Source organism: Euprymna scolopes, chromosome 11 (assembly GCF_053919585.1).
Source record: "Euprymna scolopes isolate OS-2025 chromosome 11, ASM5391958v1, whole genome shotgun sequence".
NCBI classification, from domain to species: Eukaryota; Metazoa; Mollusca; class Cephalopoda; order Sepiida; family Sepiolidae; genus Euprymna; species Euprymna scolopes.
Window position 1 is genome coordinate 45,064,699 of NC_136492.1, and position 12,191 is coordinate 45,076,889.

Genomic DNA, 12,191 nt, shown 5'->3' on the forward strand with positions numbered 1-12,191 from the left:
GTGAAGCCACCAGGGGCACGCTGCACCACACAATGGAGTAGAGGTTGCGTGACTGGGAGGAACACCAGAAACAACATTGTGGTGGACGGAGTACCGAGGCATATTCTCGACATCAGACCAGTGGAAGGCGAAGCAATGGAGGGGAATGTGCAGCAACAGGAGGAGGACGAGACACCTCGGAGGCCAAGTAGAGAGAGGCGACCGCCACAGTGGATGAGAAGACTACGAAATATGATCTTGAGATCAGGGAGGCATGTGGTTAGAAGCTAAGAAAAAAAAGTTTTACCGTGGGTGCTCAGCGAATGAGTTCAAGCCGAGAAAAGGAAAGCAAAGATGGCGGCCAGCATTTTATTACGTGCGTTCTCGCATAATCTCGTGTGTGCATGAATCTGGAAACTACAAAATTAGCTTCATTTCTCGGTGCTGAGCAATTCGAGATCGGATAGGAGAGTACACGTTTTCGCAGTACTTAGACTGAAATTATAATCCTTTTTTGTGTGTAAGAAGTGACCCCCCCCCCCATTTCAGATGTCTGCCTGTTCTGAGACTGCTTTATTCTTCAGATATTATGTATTATTTGGATTTTTAAGATTACTGTTCTCATCTTAGGTGCTATTATCACAATTGACAATAACTCTGTGAATGGTAGAAAGAATAAAGAATACATTTTTTCCAGCGAATCATAGTCGTTAGAATTCAAAATGGGTGATGTGTTTATGAATTGGACAGAGTTTAGAGTCGTTTCTGCAGCATTTGGCTTCAACTCTTTCACCTGAACTCTTTTTTACCTTTTTTATCCTCTCAACTTATTTTCTATTATCTGTAATTCTCCCACTTTATTCCAGAATGTTTTGAATTCTTTTCTTTCCTCTTTCTTTTACACTTTTCCGTGTTTGCTGCATCATTTGTCCTTATCTATCCCATTCTCTCACAAATATACATGCATGTTTATAATGATCTAGTCAATTCGGACTACATTTCATAACTCTTAATCTCCATGATTGATATCTCAAATATAATCTGATCTAGTTTTCGTTTTTGAGTCATGACTTTAACATGATTTGGATTCAGTAATGATTTCAATATTGTTTTGCTTTTGCCAATAATGAAAATCTGGAATTCAAGTCAAACATCTAATGTACTTCAGAAAATTAACAACCTAATTTCAGAATGAATTAATTGGGCAAAGTCGGTCATCTTTATTATTAAAGGTGCCATTTTATTTACAGAATACAGGTGAAGCAGGATTATGTATTGCACTATGTTAGTTTATATAAAGTTGGAAAGATGTTTGAAAACCCAAACATTTACTCATTCAATATTCTTGTTATAATACAGATGAATTATTAGGCATAGTTTATTTTTTCATGCAATTACCATTGAAATTGATCCTCTTGACATTATCAGCACAAATGCATATTGCTGTAGAAAAGATCTAGCATTTAGTAACTTGTATCATCCTGGCACCTCTGAAACAAAGTTATCTGTAATAAACTATTTCACTTGAGAGTTCAAACTGATAAACTTAATGAACAAAGGCATACCATATGGTACATATCTTAAACAAATGTTCAATCATATTAATGGTGTCGCATTTTCAGTGTTATGTTGTATTCTTGTTCAGCAAGATAACGCTCTTCTTATTCTCTTTCAATGAACATATTTCCTTATTGTATTTGATGAGGTGAACTCTGATCCTTAAGAGTCGTTGTATTCTACTACATTATAATATGCTGGTCTTTTTCAATTCATATTTTAATTTAGTTTATCCAATAAATATGTGATAGTATTTCATTCTATGTATAGCCAAAATATTTCGCTTTTAAAAAATTTTTTTTTTTAATTTTTAAAATATGTGGGGTTAATATTAACCAGTGAATTTAAACATAAGTAAATTCATTTATGTATAGAAAACAAATACTGTTTCCTTTTCTTTCTTTTTTTTTCAACAAGAAATTGCATATTGATTGATTTATCTAAATATGTGTAAAACTTTTATTAGTTTCTGAATTGTGCATTGTATACATTTTTATAGAAACAATAGACGGTGTATTCAGATATCTCAATAAATCTTATCATTTTTATAAAAGTATTTGGTAATAATTCTTCAAGTGTCTATTTATATTGCACATTCCGTTTTTGTTATATTTGAGCATGAGTATGAAGCACTCAGACTGAATTTCTTGTAGATGAAGTCTCTTAGAATGATGCAAGTAAATGCTTTGTAATTTTTCATTTGATTATCTCATAGTACTTGTAATTTACTAATATTGAGATAAAATAATTTTTAATTCAATGAATAATTTACTTACATTGTCCGAGTATTTACATTATTTAAATGTAAATAATTGTATATGGCAGAAACATCAGAACTTGATGTATTCATTACTATGAATTGCTTTCAATAGATAAAAATGAAAATAATGATTGGAATAATTATAATAAACATATTCATTATCAGCGATTAGGTTGTAGAGAATAGGAATGACCAATAAGACGGATCGGGGGAAAAAGTGGAACACCGGTCGTCATGCAGTGTTATAAAATCAGCACTAATCTTGGACTAGGTAGACTTTAAAGTCCACTTTACATGGCGCTATGAACAGGATTCATTTCTACAGGATTTATTTTTTACCAGATTATTTTCTTACTGAAATTTGAATAGTAATGACGTCAGGACAACGTGATGATGAACATGCAACTTGCAACTTGTTTAGCAGATTTACAGAAAGAAAACAATGAGCTTCGCGCTGGCAAAGGAAATGTGTCAAACCGACCTCCCCCCCCCACTAAAAAAAACGAACAGACATATGATCAAGGATGGTTACACCAACAGGGACTAGGCATTATTCATCAACACCTGGACCCGGTACAAACAAATGTGCAGTTTAACCAACCCCATTGAAATACACAATAAATTAAGAATGGTTTGCTCGAATGAGATAAACAAACTTTTGTTTAAAGTAGTAGGGCCTAAAACTCTCAATATAGCCACAGAAGAACAGCTCCTATGGCATATATAACTCATTGCGGTGAAAGGTCTACATCAAAAAGTGCATAGACATAGATTTCACAATATGAGACAGCAAGAAGGGGCGGGTCCCCACACAGTTTTTAGCAAAGCTTTGATCCCAAGTGAGATTTTTCAATTTTACTGTCCAGTGTCCTAACGAGAGCTGCCAACTAACTATAAACTTTTCAGAGGGAAATGGTGGCTGGCCAACTCGTAGCTGGACTTGCAAATACAGAATACAAGTGCAAGTTGTTGGCCGAAGCCAATATTTTGATAACAGTGGAACAGAAATTCCACAGACTGGTTAGTCTAGAGACAACAGATACATCGACTCCTCATTTGCAAAGCAGCCTAAGTGAGCATTTGACATTTGGCTCAAAACAAGATCTGAGAAGAAACCGTCTTGGGGAGGGAAAAACCCAGAACCCCTCAAAATAAGCCGTATGAAGGATGTGGAAGGACATCACACCCCAAAGATGGAAGAAATGTCTGGCGAGGGAGCTCAGATGCCATAATTGCAGAATTACTGCACACCTCAAAAACTGTGTCGAAAACCAGAGAGGTTGACAAACACAGAGTTATTCAACAGACGTCAGTCAAAAATAGAGGAGAGGAGGAGGAAGACCACCATTTGCTGGACAAAGTAAGAAATTACCACTGCATGAAGCAGTGGTAGATTCAAAAGAAGTTCCCCCTTCCGAACCGTCACCCTCCATAAAAGTCAAATATCTTTGATACTGGAGTCCCACGCCGAATTTGAGCATGCCTCAGATAAGGGCATTTGCTGTCAAATACACCATATCCAGGCTGCCATGGATACTGGTGCTCAAACATGTTCGAGTGACTCTGAAATAATGGAAGTATTGGGTGCACTAGTGACGTGCTAATACCAACTACCCATAGGATATATGGGATCACAGACAAGCTACTACACATTAAGGGAATAATTTTTGCATGGATTATAGTTGGCCTTAAAGAAACAAACCATGTTGTTTATGTATCAGAACACTTGCGATTTTACTTATCTGAGTCGGCACTGAAATCCCTCACGACTTCCCAGACCAAATATTGAAAACTGACATGTAAACTTCAAATAATGGGATAGCACCGTGTGGATGTCCTCAAAGAGAAACGGTCTTGAACAAACCTACAAGAATCCCATTTACCCCTATTGAAAATAATAGGGAACATTTGGAATAATGGTTATGAGAGCACTTTACATCAAGTGCATTTAATACTTGCCGCCATAAACTGTTACAAGTGATGTGAGGGAGACCACTGGATATAACATTCATGCCGGGAGCGAAACCATCAGCTGTACACCCCTCCTCATTCCTGTCCTCCTATCATTGGAAAAAGAAAGTGAAAGAAGATTGGATAGAGATGTTGCATCGGGCATCATCGAACCAGTACCAGCAGGTAGGCCTACGGTCTGGTGTTCGAGAATGGTGGTTGCACCAAAAAAGGACGGGTCACTAAGAAAGACGGTGAACCTACAAAAATTGAATGTCACAATGATAAGGGGAACCCATTACACTCTGTCCCCATTTAATCAAGTATCTGTTGTGCCCACATGAACTAAGAAAACAGTATTAGATGCATGAAACGGATATCACAGTTTATTGCTCTCTCTAACGGCTTGAGACACAACCACATTCATAACAGAGTGGGGTGATTATTGGTACCTTGGAGTACCCCAAGGTTTCCATGCCTCTGGTGATGGGTACACTTGCTGGTTCAATGACATTATGGTAGATATACGCCGAAGGACTTATTGCATTAATGATACCCTTCTGTGGGATAATGGGAATCTGCTTTCTAGCACACAATTGACTATATCATCCATTGCAGCAAAAATGGAATCATCTTCAATCCCAACAGGTTTCAATTTGCAGGCGAGGAAGTCAAATTTGACGGCTTTTTAATAACGGCTTCCGGTGTAAGGCCAACTAAAAAAAATGATCAAAGCCATTCTCAACTTCCCAATGCTGATGAACATCACCGGCATCAGCTCGTGGTTTAGATTGGTTAACCAGGTATTGTATGAATTTTCACAGGCCGATATTATGTCCTCCTTTCAGGAATTGTTGTGAATGAAGGGCCACAAATTTTATTGGGATGCTACTCTGAATAAGCTTTTCGAAGAGTAAAAAACATTGTTCGGAAAAACGAAGGAGTCAAAACATTCAAGATGAACAGGGCAATTTGCATCTCAATGGACTATAGCAAGTGTGGCATCAGGTATTTTCTGTTTCAGATATACTGCCAATGCCCAACGGAACTAGGACCTGACTGTGATAAGGACCACTGGAAAATGATTTTGGCTGGATTCTAGTTTATGAAGGATGCAGAATCTCACTACTCCTCCATAGAGGGTGAGGCACTGGCATTGATATATGGGTTGGAGTCTTGTAGGATGTTCATTTTGGGGTGCCCAGATTTATTCATAAGTGGATCACCAGCCACTGGTACAAATAGTCTCAGGTCTTTCAAAGAACGGTCATTAATGTACAGGTTCCGGATTAAGCACATTCCTGGAAAACTTAATGTTGCGCTAAGCTGCACTTCTCGATACCCAGCACCTTGAAGACATAGCAGATTAAGGACCACCAATACTATTCAGCAGATCGTGGGGACTGTGCAAGAATCAATCACAGCCACATACGCACATGACCCCAAATTGAAAGCGAAAACCTGGGATAGAATCGTGGCAGCTGTAGCCACTCACAAGGAATGCTGAATGTTAGCAATATATATATATGGGATGGGTTCCCGAAGTCACGACACAAACTGCCATCAAATGTTCAGCAATTCTGGGCGATGGCAGATCAACTATGTTGTTTGGAAGGGGTACTCATAAAAGGGGATAAAATTCTAATAACAAAGACGTTTAGAGCTGAGGTACTGGAGGCACTGCACTCTGCCCATCAAGGGGTGAATGGAATGTATGCTAATGCTAGACAAAGAATATTTTGGCCCGATCTAGATACTAATATCCGACAAACAAGGGTACAATGTCAAAAATGCAGTTCGATTGTCCCATCCCAACTGATAGAACCATTAATGCCACCCTCAAACTCAGAATTCCCATTCCAAAAGACTGTCACAGACCTACTGGATATGCATGGTATATGCAGATCGATACACCGGTTGGATTGAATTTGTCCCGCTACCATCAGGGAAGGCAGTATGTGATGCATTGAGAGGTTGGTTCTGCATGCATGATGCACTGGAGAAGATATTCTCATTGGAATACTGGGGCCTAAAGAAAATGTATATCATCCACACATTATCTCCAAAGTAATGGCCAAACTGAACTGGCTGCAAAAACAAACAAAAGAATGCTCATGGACTGCATTGATGGCTATGGCCACCTACGTCACGATTGGTAGAAAATATCCAAGAGCACATACTGACTGAAACCCCACCTTGGATTGTCAAAAAACCCAAAGTAATACTATAATTAAGTGAACTCTCAAAAGCAAAAACTCATAATACCTACCAAGAGAAAGCCTGTGATATTCTCCTAAAATACCCTGACCATTTACAAATTTTCACTGATGGCTCCAAAGACTACAATAGAGTGACATATTCTGCTGTATCAAATGAAACGAACCTAAAAAAAAAAAAAAAGCCCTTTCAACAGAAAGCTCTATTTTTACTGCTGAAACATGTGCCATCGACATAGCACTCAACATTTTAGAACAAAATAAATCGCGTTATAATCAGGATTCGGTTCTGGGGTTCGGGGAAAGAGTGAGTCACTCTCTTGACAACAGCACGTTTCTGCCCTCTTCTTTTCCAATCGACCACACCTGGCCTTTCGCCACTAATGTCACACCACACAATCTGAATGTCAGCAATACGAAATTCTTTTCAAGAGAAGATGTTCACAACTCTTTTCTCACCTCCCCTCCCCCAGGGAATTTTTCCCAGCTTTTATATCCTCCTATCTAGGAAAAAAAGGAAGAGACAGGAAAAAAAAATAGCTTTTCCCATCATGCCCTTCACGTATACAAATGCGCTGACTATCCTTTCCTTCTTCTTTCCCAAAGAGTGATGCAGATACGCCCGGTACGTTTTTTTTTCTTCTTTTTTAACCATATACCCCACACGCCCCCCACCTGATCTTTGAGATCAATAAGACACTTCATCATCCTTCATCCAAGCAGGCCTCCTCCTCTCATGTTGAGGCCTCTGGGGGACAACTTCTTGGGGGTTGACGTTTTAAGGTTCACAACAGACATTCTCGTCCAGTTGTAAAGAACTACAATGTGGGGCTAAGTCGAATTGGGGTGTATCGTTAGCTTCTTGGTGGATATCGACTTCCTCCTCTTCACTGCCATCACTGCGCACTGGCAGGGTTACACGATGCAGGTCTAGGATATGCCGGGGAACGCCATTCACCATCACATTGTTCTTTGACTGTGTTCCCGTTACGACCCTCCTCCCCCAGCGAGCGCTACATTTTACATTGGGGGGTGGCTTTACCCACACCTCCTCGCCCACTTTAATGGTAGCTTCTTCACCCTCAATTCCTACCGTTTTGTTGCACGGATGCCGCCACTTATATGCAAAGATGGCTCTATGAGGCACAGTTGTCTCATCTTGTCTGGTTTTTGGTGAGATGTTGTACCAAAACACTGCCTCCATGGGTGAAATGTTGCTTTTTACCGCAGCAGCCTTGATGGTGCGATGATTCCTCTCCACTATCCCATTGCCACTCAGCCAATACGCTGCCCTCATGCTCTGCCTTCCCAAGATGCCCTTTACGTATACAAATGCGGTGGCCATCCTTTCCTTCTTCTTTCCCAAAGAGCGATACAGATATGCTCGGTACATTTTTTTTTTTTTAACCATATACCCCACATAAATGTAAGAATTACTAATACTCTCAGATTAACTTTCTATACTAACATTACTGAATAATAAAAAAAAACTCAAAAACCCTCTAATCACTGAACTCCTAAACAGAATTGACTCATTATCTAAACACAAAGAAATAATCATATGCTGGATCCCAGGTCACATTGGAATAAAAGAAAATGAAAGAGCTGATTTAGTGGCCAAATCAGCAGTAAATCAATCAGCTATTTTATGCAAAATGGCAACAAAAATGAAACAAGAACATAAATAAAAAATTATACAAAATTAAACCCATTCTGGAAGAATGGAAACCAACTACTAAAATATCAAGAAAAGAACAAGTTGTTATATCCAGAATTCATATTGGTCATGCAAAACTCACACACTCCTACATACTGAAACAAGAGCAACAACCACAATTCCCATTCTGTCGAAAGACTTGCACCATCAAACACATTTTCGTGGAATCAAATATTTTACTTTTTGAGAGAAACAAGGCTTTTTTCAAAAATTATAAAATATAAAAAATTCTTTATGTACAAAACAACCCAAATAAACCGTATGAATTAATATTCAAAAACATAAATACGTTTTTCTTAACTACCGGATTTGGCATTAAATAACCTGTTATATCCTTACTTTAAATAAGAATACAGCAAGAAACACGGGGTTATGGGTGAAAGAAAAAGGCGTTTATTTACAAGGGAATACATGTGAAATAAAAGTTACTCGACATATTTTCTTATTCTCTTCCTGTCTTTTTTCCTTCTCTGTCAGTCACGTGAGAGGGTCAATATATCTATAGTTCATTTCATATATGAAGGGATGTTAGGTTATTCCATTACATCACCTTCCTCCCAAACTAAATTCTTCCATAGAATTTTGCTTCGACTATTTTTTTCTTTTTAGACTTTGTCCAAAAAATTCGGCCCTTTTCCTTTTACTTCTCCTCACCATTTATGTTTGCCGATTTTTTTACTTTTGGAGAGTGACTGGATTTCTGAGTTATTGGTACTTCCTTGTTTGGAGGTTATATATAGAAAGTGTCATATAGCACTTCCGTTGGTAACTCTTGGTTTCTGATTGTTTCTATGTATCGGGGTCTCAGTTGGTTAATGTTTTTTATGGAAAAAAGTCTGCCCTTTTATAATGTAAACCATTCACCCAATTCTTCTTGAGATTATGTCTTCTTCCCAAAAACTCTTCCCTGCCCAATAATTTTTTTAATTATTTTAGATAAAATTTCACGGTTCTTCTTAACATTCATGTTATGATGATTGATTGAAAGTCTGTAGGCCTCACTAAGTTTTTCTTTAATATTTATGGTCTCCAAAATTGATAGGGAAACTATATTGTCAACGTGCTTCTTTGACTTCTCATGCTTTTCAGTTCTATCTTTCATTTTGCTAATAGTTCTGAAACTATCTTTTGTCCACGTTACATCACCCCCTAACAACAAACAAGGAAAGCGGAACAATGCCTTTTTTAGTTCACAGCCGCAAAGCCAACTTTTCCGTTGGTACCATTAAAGCTACGAATATACACTTTGTTGTTGCTAATACCTGGCTGAGATATTTGAATATCAGGCGTTGAACGGCTTCTTTTCTTAATTTCAACTTTATCATGGAGAGACAGCTGTGAAAACTCAATCTGTTGAAGTTCATTTACCATCGCAGAAGTTATTTCTTGGGGATGCAAGAAGGCCATGGTTAAATTCTTTTTATATCAATTGTATTGGGAAAGGTAAGTACTAGGTAGTCTATTAGTAGAATATCAATTAGGGTAGAAGGAATACAATGTTTACGTTTTCCTCTTTTTGCGATTCAACTGAACCGGAAGTTCCGAGTTGAATCATACTTTTATAACTTTCAGGTCACAGATTTTTATTAACGAAAAGTTTTACTATTTAAAAACGGTTTTATTTATAAAAAGCTTGTTGTTAATTAAAAATAGGCGCATAACAAAATAAGCTTGTCATTAAAATTGCTTTTTTAATACAAATATTTTTAACTTTGCCATTATAAGCTGCCGAAAAAGGGGTAATACGCAAAAACATTTTAATTAAAAAACACTATTTTAAATTGTGTACACTTTACAGAGTAATAAAAAATATACAAATATATTTCTTTTAAACTTTACAGATTAAATAAAATTTTATGGGCTTTTTGTGCAGGCAAACAAACGAAACATTTTTTAAATGCATTTTATTTACAATTTTTTAATAATTTATTTTTTCATAAAAACAAAATCTTTAAAATTTACTTGCCTGCAAACGATGGTAAAGTTAGGAGTTTACCATTTAAAAATGGTTTTATTGGATAACAGTTTTATTTAAAATTTAAAAATGTGTTTATAACAAAATTTTGTAAATAAAATATAGAATAAAAATGTTTGTACTATGAGCAAAATAAACATGTTTGTACTATGAGCAAACAAAAAAGAAAATTAATGCTACATAATTTTATTTACAAATCTTTTTGCAGCTTTTTATATAAAAATAAAAACAAACTTTGCTATTTACTGGGCTTATTATAAAAACGGTATTACATACTCGTTTTGTTATTGCACATTTTAATTTAAAAAACTTTGTTCAAAGTGTAAAACTTCTTACATTGTCCTCGTGGGAGGTAAATAAATGCTAAAGCTTATATATATATATGTGTGTATGTATATGTATATATGTATCGTGTGTGTATGTGTGTGTATATATGTATAGTGTGTGTGTGTGTGTGCATATATGTGTGTATATATATATAAGTTAAAAACATTTCTAACTAAAATATATTTTAAAAATAAAATATTCTTCGCTTTTCTATAGAAAAAAATGTAAATATTTTTTATTCTGTAAAGTTTAACTACTACAAAATAAATAGATTTCAAACTACTTAAAAACACAAACAAAATAAGCCATATAGGTAAAAAAAAATAACATTAGTCGTGTTAGTGGCGTCAAGGCTAAAAGCCCGAACACTTTTAATTAAAAAAAAAAGTTTGGCATATTGTATATTTTTGTCTGCTTAAATCGCATTTAAAAGTGTGGGAATTTTTTTTAAGGTGGAGATTTTATTTACAAGAACACGTTGTATTTTTTAATAATAATAAAAAGAAAACATTTGTAAACAACCCTCTTAAAAAAAAATAAGCGAAAACACGCAAACATCGCATTTCACGAGCGTTTGGAACTGCGAAAACTACAGTTTCAAATTGGCTCATATCGGCCATCTAGATCGGACATGTGCACAAGCGAACTTCACTAAGAATGTGTAACTGTGAATTTCGCAGCTCCAAGCAAAGTTTTACTTTTATGCTTATATGAGTATGGGGACAGTTATCGACATTAAGCTTCAGGATTATACACACATACACATTATATATATATTCTTTTTAACGTGTATCGATAATATTGAGTAGAAATGACTTGGGGGTGCTGCAGTTCCACAGCTCCAGGCACGAGCCGCCACTGGTCACTGCAGTAGAACGATAAACGCCAATGTCTGATAGACTTTCAACTTCATAAATGAGAGGAATACACTCTTTATTATCTAATCTGTAGTTAACCCGGAAAGTAAATACAAAAGCATGATTGCTGATTTAGTATGCTGAGAAGGAATGGTGAAAGGGTGCAGAAAAAGAGGTAAACCATAGATGTTCCTCAACTTCGAGATCAGTCAAATAGACAAAATAATGAGACAGACAGTTTTGAGGACATTTAATATATGCTCGGCAGAAAAAAATACAGAGAAAACATTTGATGTTTTAGTTAATGTGAGCTCCATCCTTCATGCTTTTTGTTTTTCATTTACAATCATGCTTTTTCCGGTGTTTAAATGTTGATTATTTCTATTTGTGGCTGTTTTTGTGTGTGTGCGTGTGTATTTAAATTTCACAAATATTTTTACATTCATTTTAAAATAATCAACACCATTGCAGACACGATCGATCATACAAAGCACGACAAAGATATTGTTTTATAAAGCATTACATTTAGATTTTTATTTCAAAGAAAGTCAATGCAAATGATAAAACATCATTTGCAAAAGTTATTTAAATATTTTTATGTTTTCAATTCTTATTCAAATGTCTTACCGTTTTTGTTATGATTCTTCTAGGAATTGAATCTTCAGATAAGCAATCTCACAACAGAGGCAAGAAATTGTAAAAATACATTGGACAAAGAAGCAACTGAAACTCTTACAACTCAGGTAATATACGTCTAATATCTAATCTCTTTATATTTTGATAAAATTTTCTGTTTTCTTTCGTTTTTCTTTTCTAAAAATTGGCTATTAAAAAGTCCCTCCATTTTTAATGT

General features: G+C 36.0%; 1 protein-coding gene across 2 annotated transcripts in view; it reads left to right on the forward strand.

Annotated features, from left to right (window-relative positions):
• LOC145287850 (coiled-coil domain-containing protein 39-like) overlaps positions 1–12,191 on the forward strand; it is a 2,493,216-nt gene that overhangs the window by 256,719 nt on the left and 2,224,306 nt on the right. For both annotated transcript variants that reach the window (XM_080135726.1, XM_080135725.1), the window contains exon 5: positions 11,989–12,081. In XM_080135726.1, coding sequence (XP_079991852.1) covers positions 11,989–12,081 — 93 coding nt within the window. The remainder of the gene's footprint in view (positions 1–11,988; positions 12,082–12,191) is intronic.